Source organism: Rhinolophus hipposideros, assembly GCF_964194185.1.
Source record: "Rhinolophus hipposideros genome assembly, chromosome: 5".
Lineage (NCBI taxonomy): Eukaryota > Metazoa > Chordata > Mammalia > Chiroptera > Rhinolophidae > Rhinolophus > Rhinolophus hipposideros.
Window position 1 is genome coordinate 38,208,856 of NC_138051.1, and position 17,746 is coordinate 38,226,601.

General features: G+C 41.0%; 1 protein-coding gene across 2 annotated transcripts in view; it reads right to left on the reverse strand.

Moving 5' to 3' along the window:
- The window catches only part of INO80 (INO80 complex ATPase subunit), a 108,536-nt gene that overhangs the window by 31,890 nt on the left and 58,900 nt on the right, over positions 1–17,746 (reverse strand). For both annotated transcript variants that reach the window (XM_081048215.1, XM_081048214.1), the window contains exons 25-26: positions 8,122–8,262; positions 3,333–3,558 (exon numbers count right to left, since the gene is read on the reverse strand). In XM_081048215.1, the coding sequence (XP_080904341.1) occupies positions 3,333–3,558; positions 8,122–8,262 (367 nt within the window). The remainder of the gene's footprint in view (positions 1–3,332; positions 3,559–8,121; positions 8,263–17,746) is intronic.

The following is a 17,746-nucleotide window of genomic DNA, read 5'->3' on the forward strand; positions in this document are numbered from 1 at the left end:
ATTAAGAGGGGAAGAGATGAGGCTTAAGGAGCTGGGAGATTTAAGAGTGTATATGGAAGTGACTGTGGGACACAAAAAGGGAGAGAGAAAGGCCAGAGACACTAAATAGACAACTAACAACTAAAAGTAAAACAAAAAACTGTTAAGAAAAACATACTATCTATCTTTAGCTTCTGGGTTTGAACCCATAGCTTCTCCTCAGAACTGCAGAGCAATCCGAACGTTCTCCACAGTCATTTCTCAGCTCTTGCCACTGTTTGCCAAGTACACAATTATTGTAGAAACTCGACGCGAACGGATGTGCTGACAACACGGTAACAAATCACCAGCCACTCTGTTTTTGCTACAAAGCCACAGGTCCTGGATGTTTACTCCTGTGCACTGCAGCCGGCCTTTTCCCACCTTCGGACCGCTGCCAGGCCACAGCTCTCCCTCCGCCCCCGCCCGAGGTAGCGGCGCACACCTTTGTTCAGCCTCTTTGTTTGGTCCTGTTTAGATGATTGAAGCGCTCTTCTTTTTGTTGGCCTCCTTACAACACAATCAAATGACTGCAGCGGGGACAGAAGCGATTGCTAAGCCCTCTCTCTGGCACCAGACAGGGGGCCTGTATAAATTCCCAGTCTGAGTAGGCAGCGAGCAATGCTTTCATAAGTATCTTCGATTTTCTTCTTGTCACTGTTACCTTTCCCCTTTATTTGGATTCCCTGGGGTCCCTTAATTTTCATGCCTCCTAATCATTCCCCACAGAGCTACCAATCAGCTTTAGACAATACATTTCTTTTCTGATTGAAAGCATAAGAAAGTAAAAAAAAAAAAAAAAAAAAAGAAGCCCCTATATTTATCAGACATTGAGCAAGAGTGGGCAAGCTAAGCTCATCAGGTTTCTGCAGCCTGCTATCTTCTCTCTCCATTCGCATATACTCCCTCAACACAAATATTTAAACACATACAAATCTGTCTTGTGTCTAAATTTTGAGAAGCTTCAATTCATCTCAAAACCCCGATTCAATGGTTTTCACACACTCCTGCTTCCCACATCTACTTTACTTTGCTAACCAGAATGAACTGGTGCAAGGATTCAGAAAGCTCAGAGATGACGCTGTGCACACACTTAGATGGAAGGAACTCTGACGCACCTGAAAGAAGCAAGAAGTCGTACCTGTTATTAATGTGTCATTGTGGAGGTGGGGGAGGCGAAAGTGCACAGACTAGATTTCTTTGGACTGCCCTGAAGGAAAAGGCCTAAGAAGAAAGACTTAAAGAGTAGCCTTAAAATGCTTAAGCAATGAACAACATTTCTGCGTCTGGTGAGCATGCTAGACAGAGGAAGTCAGCCTGCAGTATTTATTTGTCCTTAGAAAGATATGCAGAAACATTGGTTTCTTTCCCTGTACACACCAGTGACTTCTGGGCCTGGCATCCACACCCATTTTTTTAGGAGCTACCAAAGTTACACGGGGACAAGAGCAAACCTATAGCTCAGCAGGGTGTAAAGGCCAGAAAAGCCCAATTCCCTAGAAATCAGGCTGATTCTGCCAAGGGAAACCTGTGCCCAGCCCTTTCTTTAACACGGGAGCTCAAAAAATGTTGAAATGAACAGACCTACTCTCTTGCAATCTTTTCTGCAATTCTCTGGTATAATCGTATAGTATTTTTACTTAGATCCAAGTTCTTACTGACCACAGGATAAGATCCTGTTCAGAGATCAAGCAAATGTATCCAGCGGCAGTAAAATCAGGGTAACAGATTAAATAATACCCCCTATTTTACCAAGGAGAAGAGACTTTTGAAGGGATTGTACATCCTTCTCCTGGTGAAACAGGGAGATGCATGCAAGGTGTGAAATCCAGGAGACTTTGGTTAGTCTCTCAAGGAATATGATGGAACCAACCCTTCTCAGGGAGACATAAAATATAAAAAAGTACAGAGGAAAGAGATATAACATACAGGTTCCAGCGACCCCCCCCCCACCCCCCTCCCCGTTCCCCGCCCCAGCCAGTCTACAGAGCACAATAGGGTCAGTGAGGAGCTGGTTGGTTCTCACAGTAAACAGCCAGTGAGGCTGGTGCTTTTTATCGATGCAAAAAGAACTCAGACACTTCCTGCTATTTAAACAAGGTCCATTTTTCTTTCAAAGAACAGGAAAAGCCACAAGAGATTCCCACAGCACCAGCAATAAGCCTTCTACTCCTGTACTGGGAACTAAGCAGTCAGAATGAAGATGAGAGAAAGGAGAAACAAGGTGTTGTCTTGCTTCTTTCAATACCTGTGCTCATCTTCCGCCTGAGAGTCTGTGGTTTCCATCCGTGCTGGATCCCATCCCTCTATTCCCACCAGTATTCAGGCGTGCTTTACACTTGGGCTTTTCCCTTCTTTTCCAGCAACATACCTTTATCCACTGCTTTCCCATTTCCAAGTCATAGAGGAGGCCATTTAACATATTGCTCTCATACATCCAAAATGCCATCTTCCAGGTCAAAGTACCCCCAAAGCTACTAACAGATTGACCTGCAGTCTCTTGACACTTGACAAAGTTAACATTAAAATGGAAAAACCAGGCCTTAAATCCTTGAATCCAGTTCTCTCTTAGAACCAGCAGATTCTCTCTCTTGAATGCTTAGCTTTAGTTTACTTCAGGCACATGCCAATAAAATGAATGCAATCAAAGCATCAGAGAATTTGGACAACGCAAACTAACACAGTAGCTCGAAGCTACCGCTCTAGTTTGCTGGCAGGTGTAAGCCAAGAACAGGAGCTCATGAACCCTGTGTTCAATTTCCTTAAAAGTCGTCTCACTAAAGCAAAGTTGAAAACCTAGTTTCCTTTCAATCCACCACCCTGACCCTGGGAGGTCTGGGAATCCGCTAGCCTTTTGGCACAAAATACACTGTTTTTCTTCTGGTTATCATTCAGATCTCTAGTGCTTCGGGCAGGACACTGTTTATGCTACTTAAACTAGGCTTTCTGTGAGTGACGACATTGTCATTCATAGCACTGGCAACTGCACAAGACAACTGTACTCACTCGACCCGGAGCCTTTCTTACCAAGTTCATTTCTACACCCCCCCCCCACCCTTTCTGTAAGAGTGGCGCTCCTTGCTCAGCTGTAAGCTTATCAAAGGAGTATTTAAGCACAAATCTGAAAAACACTTCTCTCTCTCAAGTCACAAATTACTTAAGTATTCTTACCTATAAGTTACTGAGGACAAAAGAGGAAACAGAGAACCCCCAAAACTTTGAATTCCAAATATCTGAAACCACCACATGGAGTATCTCCCTGGTTCTCCACTCGCCAAACCTGAGAACACATTTCAAGAGAATGAAGGGCTCACCTGGGATCCTGATGAAAGACCAGCCATTCTGAGGCCGGAGGCCCCACAGCCCCCCAGCTGGCTCTGGGAAGAACTGGGATCGTCGACTGAGCCAGTCTGCTGCCAGTTCAGGGGCTCCGTTCAACAAACACTGCTTGGCTGCCAGACTCCCTCCTTCCTTCAGCACGCGCCGCTCATGTTCTGCACTTCGGTCATTGCAGTAAGAATCCAATGGCACTGCGGTGACCTGCAAGCAGATTCAAATGAGATGGCGCTTTCCCATTTTCCACACCCACTAAGCCTTTCGGGAACCTCAACTTTGAAATCAGACTAATGTGGGTCGTTCTTAGGCTAGTGGTTTTACCTTCCCTGTTCTAACATACTAAGCTGTCCCTAATAACTGACTCAGCGAGCGTTAGCAGGTACAAGGCCAACTCTTATAACATGAACCTATAACCAACTACAGATCCAAAGAGTGCTGGAGAGCTTGCAGATAAACTGGGATACCAGGCCGGGAATAATTCTATCATCAATGTATACGTATCTCACTGCTTTGCACATCTATTCATTGCTGGATGTTGCTTCTGGCAAAGTTCAATTTGCCACACACTGGATGGTAAGGCCAGAAAGGGAGCTGGAGCTAGTCAGTCATCACTAAAAATCAAGAGTATATTGGTCCAGTGCATTTGAAGCTGTCTTTAATGACTGTGGCAAAGCTCCCACATTTATCAACACTTCCTTCTCCTCTTCCTTGACCATGTTGCTGACTGACAAAGCTAATGGAAAATAAGAGAATCTTTCTTTCAAGCCATAAGCCAGGGGTGGGGGTGGGGAGCAATTGCCAGAAGTAGTGGATTTATTTCTTGGCTACGGCAGAGGCTATGCACAGATTCTTATCTCACCACAAGGGTCAACAACACTCAAATGCTGCCCCCCAACAGAACAGAAGGATCCTTCTTTAGCTATCTGGGTCTATTCCTAGTCTAGTAAGCAGCTGTGTATTCAGATGGGAGGAGCCAATAGATGTAGGTTTGTAACAAGCACGCCATCGTCTCAGGCTGAGCCTTCTAAACACTGCCTTAGTACATAAACAGCCAGCTCACCATGGGGCTATAGGTGCCTTTGCTGGGGGCTAGAGGACACCAAAACCAGAGAGAATATAATCTACCAACAACCACAGAATATGCTACTCTGGCTCTCAGTGAAGCTGAACTGAGTTTGCTAGGGAGCAGCGCCATCTACAGGCCAGATGCAAAACTACAGAGGGTCACAACAAGCTGGGCCCCTTGAGTTCCAAAACCCAGAGAGATAGGTTCATACAGAAACTGGCTTCTGCAGACAGTAGTAAGAGCAGATTTGAGTGACCTAAGGTTACCTCTACCCTCTCCAGAAGGAGTCTGTTCTCTTGCTTCCCAGTTAGTCACTTTTCCCACTGGAAGTTGAGCATAGGCAAACACACACTGAATTACAAAGGAGATGGATAAAACCGGCTCTCTTCCTGCGATGGTCTGTCCTGGCAGTGGCCTAGCAGATACTCCACCATCTAGGGTATGAGCCCCAGAACCTCACAATCAACAGCTGCTATACTTCCATAAAAACGGTGAAGGAAGCAGTGGTCGGGACTACAGAAGTATGACCAGCATCGTATCTCATGACCAGGTACTGTATCTCACACAGCACGTACTCTTGGATGAGTAAAGCATAGTCCGTGAGACTTATTGGCCAATGTTACTCATCAAGATAACTGCTTTGATGTCTCTTTGTAGAGCAGCAGAACTTATACTGGAATGATACATAAAGACTCTGGGCCCGTATTTTCAGGATGAAAAAAATCAAAAGCTAGAATCTAAGCCTGAGGGATGGGGTAGAACAGCGACACAGGAAAGAATGCTTTCCTTGTCTGTGATGCACTTCTAGGAACTCTTAGGAGTTTAAAAACAAACCAATTTTGTTCTAGTTGTAAACGTTCACCTATTTTCTAATTTTCATTTTGCTGATATCCTTCCAAGTCCAGAATTGAAACTGGGAGGTTTGCAAGGCACAGTTCTTAGTGAAAGATTTTTTACTGTTTTGATAAGCTGCTTTGGCAGGAGCTCTGCGTTAAAATACACGCAGATCATAGAATGTTATGTTGTAAATACACAAAGAGCAAACTCATGAGGCCCAAAAGGGAACGAACAAATCCATTTCTACTTAAATCCCGCTTTCCAAGGCAGCTCTATCCTCAACAGCCTCCGCCCATTCTGCTCACCCCAAGTGGCCTTCCTGATGGCTCAGAAGCAGGGGGAGATGAAACATGACACAAATGGAAACGCAGTCCCTTCAGTCCCACATGAGCTAACCTCTGTTTCTTGCTTCATTAAGTTCCTCAACTATATTATCTTCAGGCGCTGCCTCCTCAAGCATTCAGCGCGTCCTTCCTGAAGACAAGCGTATTCCTGCTCTGGCTCTATGAAGCGTAACGGCTCCAAGCGCTAGTTTTTTACTAAGATGAATTCCCAGGTCTTAGTTTATTAACCCTGCAGAATTATTTCCTCAGCTCATGAGAAAACAGCTCCTATAATTCCTTCCTTAATGGCACAGTTCTTCCTGAACTGACCCTAAAGTTTTCATAGCATGTGCCAGGGAAATTAATTTGTCTTAACTAAAGGCCAAGGTTGAAGCTTCAAAGGAAATCAGTATCTCTCCAACAAAGGTGGGTTAGAAACCTGTATGATTAAGGTATCTCATGAAATGTTGCCTTATTCACACCCCAGATCTGATCTGAAAGGCAAGAATGTGTGTATAAAATATGCAGACATGTTTAAAATTCTTTTTCCTTTCCTCATAACCACGGTGTAATTACTCCCGTTTTCAGGTTTAGCACATGCTATGTGAAGAAACTACAAATATAGGGGGAGGAGCCAAGTAGGAGGCCAGGAAGGAGCCCTTCAGTCAAAGGCTAAGGGCTTTCTCCTGCTTGGACTGTCGCCACACCTTTCTGCTATTATAGCCTTCTTCAAGCTACTGTTTACTGTCCTTTAGGGAAATAGCAGGACCAGCCATGTTAGTTTAGATACCTGGCTCCTCAGAAAACAACACTCTGTAGTACAGCTGGGGTACCCATCTGCGAATATGTTGGGAAAGTGGGGCTGTTCTTCCGAGTGGTTGGTTATAGAGCTGTGAGTGGTACAAGTGAATAATTTTTATGTCCACAAATGCAGTTACAGTTCAAGGCAGTTAAATTTATATTGGCTCTATAAAACACTGGTAACATGAGAAGTAAAAATGTCGACATACTGCTCTCAAAAATGAAGACTTCCTCTTATCGGGCATCTCAGTATACACATCAGATTAGGAGAGTGAGAAGGAAACAAACCACACAACTATGATGCCTGCTTTCCACGCCAGTACTTGACTTTTAGAGGTTTCCTAGAAAAAATGCATTTCTCTGTTATCAACTTAAGCTTCAAAGACCAAGAATGCTTTGGAAGAACCGAATACATACAAAATCTAAATACCTTCTGATAGTCAATATAAATCAAATGAAGCTGACAGTGGCAAGGGAATCAAATTCATGAAACACAGATCCACAGAAAGAAATCTAGGAGGCAGGAGTCAATAGGATTCAACACCATTATCTTATTCCCATTCACCATCTTTTTTTGGACCCTCTGCCAAATGCTGACCTTTGATAACTTAATAAAATAAGGATGCAAGCTGATGTAAATCACTAAGGAAGACTCAAACGGCTCCACCCTCTTTGAATAGAACTATGAAAACAGTAGACTTCCTAGGATGAGTGGAGAAAACAAGAAAGTAACCCAGAAAGGTAAGAAATCAGCCTCTTAGTGTCTCTTGGCTAACTGAAAGTTGCCCTTTACAACAAAAGGAAACAAGTTGGAGAGACAGAAATTTGTTCTTTGCTCTGACCACCTGGTCTGGCCACATCTCCACCTCTCTTCCCCTCATATATTTCTCCAAGATTGTGAGAGAGCTGGTACCTGACACTGACCACCACGGACTAGAAAGAGAGCGGAAGATGTAAGCACAGCAAACAACCACAGTGCACCGGGGAGCCTTTCGGCCATGCTGTCAACAATCACTGGAGTGACCTGTTTGGATAAACTTGGGACAGGAAGGAGCCAACAGCTGCTCAAAGTTGAAACTACACCAGAAACGACCCCTAATCTGGAAATAAGACGGCCTGCTGAACAGAGATGACTGCGCAACAGTCACTTTTCAGAGGGAACATACTCGTGAACCACAGTCCAGGCAGGAGCGCTGAGGAAAGCGAGAGAACAGCAGACTAAGAAGTGTCTTGATGCCAGAGTGTTATGTTTCCTTTTGTTATGTGGAGACTATACTGAGGCGATAAGGCCAGATCAAATCTCCCTCCCAATCTGGCCCCCTCCTCTGAAAAACCCTCAAAAACCTCAATGCAGGTGACAAATGGCTCCCTCTCCTTTTCAAATATTCTACTGTCCCTGACCCTGCTGTTGGGTGATAATCTACCTGACAGATGGCTTGCTCCCATGGTAGATTAGAGCCCCTGACTAAATGAGAGGAACTACACAGGAGAAATGCGGTCAGGGAAAGAAGCCACTCCCATGTACCATACAACTATTCTTAAACCCACACAATCAAAGCGAGCAGTGCTGCTTGGGAAAACCAAGGCTGTGGCATGGAGGCTCTTTCTAAATACTGAGAATCTGTGTTTCTCAAGGTCCAAATAGCTTCAAACAGTTCTTTTTAAGAAATGATTCCCTTGAAAATTGGTTTATTTTTTCAAATACCATCTATTTTGTCTCTTTCCTCCTGTGGCACTTACTCGTGGACTGGCCACACACAAAAAAGATGGCAGTTCAGTGAGCAGGCAGCAACGAAGCGAGGAGGTAGCTGATCTCCGCTGATGGATGACCTGATCGGAGTAGCCACTCACTGCTTTACAGTGGCTGCTGAACACCAGAGACTACAAAACAAAAATGAGAATTAGTGCCATCGACAATTATGTTTAACGTCATCAAAACTGGGGGGAAATGCACATATTAAACATCTGACTTAAAGACATTCTTCCTAGTGGATATTATGAATTCTAATAAACAAACACTATTTGGAACCAAATGTATAACATAGTCAAAGCCCACACTAATTTCATTATTAACGTACTTTTAAACAAGTGTCATTTCTAATTCTACCTTTGTATGGAAGAGTTACCGTCAATTATAAATGGTGACAACAAAACTTTCATTAGACCAAACACTATGTTGTGTATATGGGGAGGAGTTTGGTTCATCTATTATACTGAGGACATAAACTCAGGTCCTGAGTTAAAGACAATGATGACCAACAATATTTCCTTCTAAATTTTTTTTCAAGGCAGAGCTGTTTAGCATCACATACGTGTATTAACATAGTGCAGTGTAGTTCTAGCAAGCTTAGCGGTTTTATGTATTCAATGACATCAACACAAGTGGTCGGGAACAGCAAAAGGTATTTTCGTTCCTCTACCTGGCCACCACTTAAAAAGATATAAAACTCTTCATTTATATTACTGTTATCAAAAGTACATCTTAGAAGATTTCACAGCTCAAGTTAAAGCTTCAGTTTACAGCTATTCATATGAAAGATTTAAAGTGTGGAATATTCACATACAAAGGATTTGTCAGGGGGATTAGTGTTACAGATGCGGTTCTTTCTTCAGTGTTAAGACATTTTATTGTTGGATCTTTATTCTTGATTACTTCACTTCTTTGTTTTACTGGTTTCTCAAATAAGGCAGGTTGATAACCATACACATGAAGATAACACACAAGGGAGTCAAAGGCAAGAAAACAAACTGCCAGATGAATAGTAACCAGGACCCTCTGCAGGAGAATAACAGTTATAATCCCAGTACCAAAAGCTTCTAGTACCAAACCTCTTCAAGGCTTCTCTGCTCCGTACCTATCTTCTCCCAAAGTAAATGGGTTCTTCAGGATCCTAGTTTGAGAGAAGCCACCTCAAGCTGTTTAGTAGGACATGTGTATTCTAATTGGCTTCCATGAAATAATCAGCATCTTCTCAATAATGGTCATGAACAAAATGAACGGCTTTAACTGTTTCCAACAGAGCTGAGACGTCTTCAGTGGTTTCTAATCACACTGTAGGGAAGTCTTTACAATACTTTATTACAGTGGTGGGTCCATGTAGCTTTGATGTGTTTGACCTTTTTCTCTAGATATTGAGGTCCCTGTTATTACCCAGAAAAGAACTTTAGGCTTCTGATCAGAGTTTTTCAACAATATCTGTGTTCTCATCTTTATGATGGCTAGTACCCTACGTTGGAGAACATCCACCTCTCTACATGTTTATGTCCATTATCATCTGAATGCCGAGTGAGGACCATTATGAAGAGTATTAGACTGAGTGTCACCCTGTCCTTCCAACACTGAATAACTAGGAACATTACTTTAAAAAACCCTATTACTGATACACAGATGAAGGTGTAAAAAGGTAGCAATCTTCTAGTTTTCCGAAAGTACATTTCTGATGATGAGCAGCGACTCCTTTAGCCCCTCCTGGGGATGGACAGAAGAGAGGACAAGTCTAGCAACCATTGGTCATGCCATCCGGCTACAGTAATAGTTCAGGGTTGCCAGCTGGGCTGTCCACTGCCACCCAGGTGGCTGAAGCAGCAGCAGTAGTAGCTGACCTAAAAACTTGAATTCTTCCCTAACTTCTAAAGAAAAATAACAATGTCTCTGTCAGGGATCTCTGAAAGCCGCCAATACTTAAATTTGAGAATTTAAGTATTCTCAAAAGGCAAAACCCAACAGAAGCTGTATTTTACTTCATTCCTAGAGTACAAAGGTAAAAGACAAAAGAATAAATATTTCCTTTAATTATCTTCTCTTCAACATTGTAGTTATTAATAAGAAAGGGATACAACTTTCACTGTAGGAAGTCCTTTTAACACAATATGTCATTTGTGATACTTTTCTGGAAAAAGTCCAACAACAATCCTATTTCCAGAGATGGTCATTCCCAAATTAGAATACATTCACTTGTCTTATTGGGAGCTAGGTTAAGATGACAGTCTCATTGGAAGTCACTAAATCAAGGTGAGTTGTAGCTTTCTGATTCCAAATTTAAAAAAATAAAAATAATTCACTAGTTCAAAATGTTCAACAGACATACAGCTTTAGCTTTAGAGAAACCCTGACTATCCCCAGCATATTTTGCTCAATTTATACTTTCCGAGATTATTCTATTAACATTGGTTCCACCAAACCTTTCTTGGTACAGATGGTCCTTGGAACCACACCATCCACATTCCCATCACATGATATGAACTGTTGGACAGAGGAACACAAAGGACACCTTAAACATAATTGTGTAGGATGCTGGGTGGGGTAGGGACAGAAAAGACGGTTCATTACTCCTTTAGTTTATTTTGGCCTAAAACACCCACCCCGAACAAAGACAAAAACAGGACCCTCCCTCCCCACCCCGAACAAAGACAAAAACAGAATGTCACACTACAGGAGATGTGACTTGGTTATAATGTGGTCACGGGTTTTGTCATTCTGTTGTCCCGTCCTCATGCTCTAGATTGTCACATTACACTGTAGGCACTGGCAGCTGTGTGCACCTTGCCGCCAGCACCACAATATGTACTTAGCAGTAAAGTCAGGCTTTTTAAGAGTCTTTTGGCACCACGTAAAAGACTTAAGGGAAAGTAAGTAGGGCAGAATGATAAGCCCCACAGCTGTACACTTCTTGCTACAGTGTAACATGGAAAACACACAGCTATTTCCCTCCCTTAGACATTTAACCATAATAACAAGGAGCCATACTTTGCTCTCTGTCTGGTTTAAAATTAAAAAGAATACTTATGTTAATATTAGGACTTCATTACTTAGAAATTAATTTTTTGCTTGTGTTCTTAAATAACATCAAATTTAGATACAGAGAAAAGGTCTCACTTTAAATGAAAGGGAGTAAATGTTTATAGATCATCTGCCAGACTACATAGATTCTAGTTTCACAGATATTTTAAGTGACCAAACAAAAAGGGGAAAATAAAATACAGAAAAACCCTGAATACAATGGCTTCCCAGGGCTTTCCACAAGGGGCGTTGGCAGCTCTCAGGATCTCAGGAAATGATGCTAGATAATAGATAATGTAGTTGCAAATTAACATTTAGCAGAAGAGTTTTGGAAAACTTTCTGTTTGGGGGCTTCTTCATCAATAGTCAGTCAAAGCTCTCTAAGCATTTAACAGAGAATAGTGTTTAAAACATACACCACTTTTCAAAACAATTATGTTTAGACCCTTCTGTATATTTTAAATTGCAAAATCTGAAATGCCCCCAATTTCTCTGAGGTAGTTGGCTTACTAGATAAGAGTTGTACAGTATATAAAGCTTTCAACACATATGCTGCTCCGTAGACCATTTCCATGACAACAGTTTCATTGACACTGAGACAGGAGATGGAATCGATGTTGGTACTATTTCTGTTGATCACCATTCTCAATGTGACACTTAACTGGTTATAATATAAAATCTGTTCTGCTTCCTCGAAAGATGGCTAAATGGTCTATTTCCTACAGATTCTGGTTTTTGTCTTTAGTCTTCTAAGCAAAACAAGATTAAAAAAGGAAAAAAGATTCAGATATGTAAGACTTGTACTTTTTAATCTCTGTAAAACGGTACAAGAAAGGAGCTCTGGCCAGAGCCCACTGTGGGGGGGTGGGGGGTGGGTGAGAACAAATTTATGAAAGTTTTGAACTAAATACTATTCCTTCTTGAAATTCTCACCAGCAAAGCAAGGTGGAACACAATGAAATTAAGTGGAACACAGCATCAGAAGATGAGAAAATATCAGACAAGCACTCCTGTCAAGTGAAAGATTTTAAAACACCCATAAGTGTCATCTACTCCATTTCCCTAGCCCAGTTCTTAGTTCCTTGATGTTTATGTATCATCCCAAAGCAGCATTATGAGAATGGTACTTTCTTGAACTCTGCGACACAGAATTCAAATTTAATATTCACTACAGGGTGAGAACATGAGTTCTATAGGCACACTGGGAAAGAAAAAGGTTCTCTACTTGTGACCTACATAACTTTACTAACCATTGTCACTCCAATAAACTTTAACAACAACAACAACAAAAAAAAAACAAAGAGGTTCTCACTGTCCAGATTCATTCATATCTATCATTGTCCAGATTCATTCACATCTACTAGCAGGGGAAAGGAAGACTTAGCATTGCTGAATATGACTCAAATAGTATGTGATCTAAGACAGCTTACCAAGAACAAGATGACAACATGTAGTTAGGTCAACGCTCATTATATGTCCTCAGAGTAGTAAGAACCAGCCTTCACCTTGTTCTGATAGGAAGCTGTATTCAGGAGACAGGCTACTGTAACAATTCCTACTACTATTTATAAAAGAAATCAAGGCACAAAAGAGAATAGAATGAAGGATTTTCTGCATTAAGAGGACAAAGCTGAGTACAGGAAAATTAATTTAAAGCTCATTTCATAGCTCCAAACGAATTTTATTTAAAATTATTGTTTGATTGGTATAAGAAAAAGATTCCTGACATTTATTTGCTTCTGATTTTAGCATTTCCCCTGTCTCTTTTTCAGGTCTGCTTGAGAATAATGTCAACCTTTACTTTTAAAATTGATTTTGAACATGGAATCTGGATTCAACTCACCTGTTCTTCCATCAAAACTTTGACACATAATTTATGTTTACTTTGCATATTAAAACAAGGCTACCTCATTTCCTAGTACCACAAAAGAAAGCAAAACAAATTATGTTTATGAATAATAAGTTACATAATCAGAACTAAGTTGGCAAATCAAACAAAAATGCAAGATATAGAACACAACAGAGCTTGTAAGGACAAGTTTTGCTCGCAAGGAGTTACGGCCTATGACCAATGAATTCCTATTAAAGATGAAAATCAGATATTAGACTGTATTTATTATCTCCCCCAGCTGACAATTTGCTGTGCATAATAAAACTGTAAACAGATGGGTGACAGGGAGACAAGGGAGAGATGACAACATCCTTTTCAGTTTAAGAACTTTCAAGGTGTCACAGTCAGAAGCCATCTATAGCCTAAGCCAAAATCTCAGGACAGTGACTACAACAAACTTTATAATGAAGTCACTACTATAGGGGCATCAGCCCAGCAGTAAGGTGCTATAGTCATTTTAAGAGATGTCCACAAAATTTTTTGATACCTCTCTCTTCAAAAGGGAGAGTATAATTCCCCTCCCGTTGAGTGTGAGCAGACTTAATGACTCTCAAAACGAGCTCATAAAAGGCGTTATGGCTCCTCTCTCTCTCTCTCTCTCTCTCTCTCATCAGTAATTCTGGGGGAAGCCAGCTGCCATGCCAGGAGGACATTCAAGCAGCCTTGTGGAAAAGTCTACACAGCAAGAAATGGAAGCCTCCAGCTTTCACCAACTTGCCAGGCATGTAAGTGAGCCACCTTGGAAGCAGTTCCTACAGCTGTAGTCAATCTTTCAGATAACCGTAACCCCAGCTGATATCCTGGCTTCAGATTTTCTGAGCCAGAACCATCTATCTGAGCTGTTCCCAAGTTCCTGACCAACAGAAACTGTAAGATATTCAATGTTTATGTTTCAAGCTGCTAGGTTTTAGGGTAATTTGTTATGTAGGTATCGATACTACTACAGGAGCTAACACCCACAATTGACCCTTTTTGCAATTATCCTTGAGATTTCTATGCATGAGCTTCTCTCTGCTGGTATTCCTCAGTGCCAAGAAATGCTTCCAGTTCTCAGCTCAAATGCAAGGCAAAAATAACTGATGTACGATAAAAACCAATGAATGATTAAACAAATTACCAATCCCACCTACATTTCCCAACCCCCAAGGTAAAGTCAGAATTCTTAACAAAATCCTGTTTTAAATACTGAGTAAGACTGTACATATAATTTTAGGCTGAAGGACATTCCCTCAGATGAGAATACACACCAAGTTCCAAAGGGAAAAGCGGCAATGACACAATGTACCAGCACTCACTAAGTCATTCAGCAAACATTTATTTAACTTTGTAAGTGCAAGGTGCCTGAAATAACCAGACCACAAAGAGAAGAGGGACTATAGAAAATGTCCAAACATCTAAATTGCATTCACACTTGGGGGAGAAAAAGTTAGGAAGAAAAAATTACAGAACTGCTTACTAATACTTTTTTTCATGTTAAGCGTGACTTGTTTTTCTGAACACTGAAATATTCTTAGTAGTAGAGACGTAGAACCTTATCTTTCTGTTCACTCTAGAGCTCCTTCCAGTATTCACTAGTTTTCTACCATATCAAACGGTAGTAAACCACTTTTACAACCCCATCAATTGTCTCTCTTGGATGTTCAAGTTCCCTCTTTGCTGTCTTCCTTTTCAGTCTTCAAATCTGAGTCTTCTCTTTTACAAACTCAATTTTGATTTAAACCCAACTGCCCCTCCTAAAATACCTTCCTATTCTCCTTTCTAATAGTCACAGTTCATTATCCACTCTCTACACTCTCTAACCAGAGTCTCTGTCCCTGTAAATCCCTGTACCTGGGCCTTCTGTCTTATCTGCATTCGTAACATCCAAGAGCTCCTAATCTTGTGCCTGCCTAAGTGTTCACTTTAAACCCGACATAGAATTGACCATTCCCTTTGGAACCTCTCTTGAACTCTAGGTTTTGGAAGTGATTCCTCCACAGCCAATGCTCATCCATATCCAAATCAATCAGAATCCCCTGACCCTTTGTTCATAATCTTTTGTCTATAACCACTTCTGTTGGGTCCTTAGTACGTACTACTTGCAACCTTTGCGTAACATCCTCCTTAATATGGACCCATGTCCAATCTTTCCTGATACCGCACTCTGAGATTAATCTTTATCAAACACCAAGACAGCAATCACTACCACCGGTGTGCTATAATGACCTGAGTGACTCGGCAGCCTTCCTGAAGCCTGCTACCAGATGACTCCTTCCCGGGGCTTGATAGTAGCCACCAAAACTTTACCCCCCCCAGGATTATAACTAGAGCATCTGTTGAAGAAAGTAAGCCAAAAGAGAGCTGAGACTCCTGGTTTAATATCTAAATCCCAATAGACTGGCATTCAAAGACTCCCATGACTTACCTCTCTGGCCCTTTTTCTGGCTACTGTCCTTTATTTTGGCTCAAATCTCTAACTTGGAATATCCTTCCTCCTATCCAGGTCCCTACCACTCAAGATTCAACTTAAACGATACCATTTCTATAATGACTTTTTCATTCATTTCAACCTAAATTGATCTCCCATTCTGAACTTTACCACTAACCATCTACTATTAATCTGGCAACTAAATATGCCTTCCTTCAACTCTTATCTTGAATAGTTTTTATTTTTAAAGTCTTTTTAAGTCTGGGCATGTATTTTTACTATGCGAGTGAATGAATTTTCAAACCAGAAAACAGGGCCGGTGACTGTTAACACACCTTGCCCACAGTAGCTGCTGGTGCATGACAGGTTTGTAAACAACATTAATTACATGTGCTTTCCTCCTGCAGGAGGAGTCTGACACTGGGAGGAGGTTATTCTGAAGGTAGCCAGGATCAGGGGGGAAAAGCGTTAGACAACCCCCAACCATTAAGCCCAGAAAACATTCTACCACCGGAGATTCATTCAGTCAATAAGCTCTTCTTCCATCCATACAAATCAATGTGCCCATTCACTCAAGCCCACTGGCCCTTGGGATCAAAACAATTGAAAACACCAAGGGAGAGAAAGAGTAAAGAGTGTCTGAAAAAGAAACCTTTCTCCAGTAAATGTTGAGTCCTCCCGTCTATCACCACTCCTTACCCAATTAGGCTTCTTTGACTATCCAAATCAGTGGCCTCCAAAGAAAGCACATGCAAGCTTCACAATGTAAACAATATTAATGTTATTATGTTTATCATTTTAAATAATAAATAGGTACTGGTGAAATGGATTAAGAATGTTTTAATAAAAGGGGGACATAATCAAAAAGCATTTGGGGATCACTGGCTTACACTATCTACATCACTGAAAAGAGTTTAAAACAAGATTTACAAGCTGATTCTAAAATTTACATGAAAATGCAAAGGGCCAAGAACAGTCAAGGCAACAGTGAGGAACAAACCTAGAGACTTATTATGAAGCTATAGTAATTAAGATAGAGTGGTGCTGGCTCTAGGACAGACAAATGGACTAATGGAACAGAACAGAGTCCAGAAACAGACCCCCACGTACACAGCCATTTGTTTGACAAAAGTGATGCTGCAGTGTAGTTAAGGATGATATTTTCAATTAACAGTTGGGTCAAATAGATAATGGGTCAAATATAAGCAATAAAAACAACAATCCTTAACACAGACAAAAAACTCAATTCCTTGTAGATCTGAACGTGAAAGCAAATAAAAAAACTTTTGGAGAAAAGCCTGGAGGATTACCTTCATGACTTTGGTACAGGCAAAGGTTTCTTCAACAGCTCACAAAAATGCTAACTTCGACAAATGACAACACTACTGAGAGTTTTTGAAAAAGTAAGCTATAGAGTAGAAGATATCTGCAATACATAAAGAACTACCAAAGAAAAATACAGACAGCTTATTAGAAAAATTCGGGTCTTGAAAAAGCATTCATAAAGGGGCTTATCAAAATGGCCAGTAAGTTTAAGAAACGGCACTGAATATCATTATACATAAGGGAAATATAATTTATAGCCACAATGAGATACCAACACACAGCAGGGCTAAACTAAATAAACATTATCACATTCTGGCAAGGATGGATAGCAACTAGGACCTCTCATACACTGTTAATGTTAGTGAAAATTAGTGCACTTGTTTTAAAAAATTGTTTGTCATTATCTATTTAATATGGCCATATGCACACCCTGTGGCCCAGCAATTTGACTAGTAGGTACACACCCCACAAAAATGCATATGAATTTTCACTACAAGGTGTACAGTGCTCACAGTCTTACTATTTGTAGTAACAAAAACTAGAACCAACCCAAATATTTGCCTACAGTAACTTGTGTGGGAGGGCACTGGAGAGGAACAGTGAACAGAAGTGGGCACACAGAGACGTCTGGAGCAGGGCTCTCGTAGTGTTTTATGAAGTCATTAAGCTGTATACCCACTTATGATTTGTGTCCTTTCCCTGTATGCATGTTAGTATCTCCAGAAGGACAGCCAAGGCAACAAGAGAAAAGGCTTAAAGATTTTAACGTATTATACCTAGTATTTCTTCTTGTCTCTCTAATCTGCTTGGCCTGTTTTCTACTAAAGGAAAGCAAATGGTCATCTTTTCAGAATCAAGTTAGTTGCTTCTTAGAATCATGAGTTCAAATGGTTACTAATTAATTTTGTTAGGAAAAAAAAAAATTTAAACCTCCCCAATAGCTTAGTTAGGTTAATGGTTA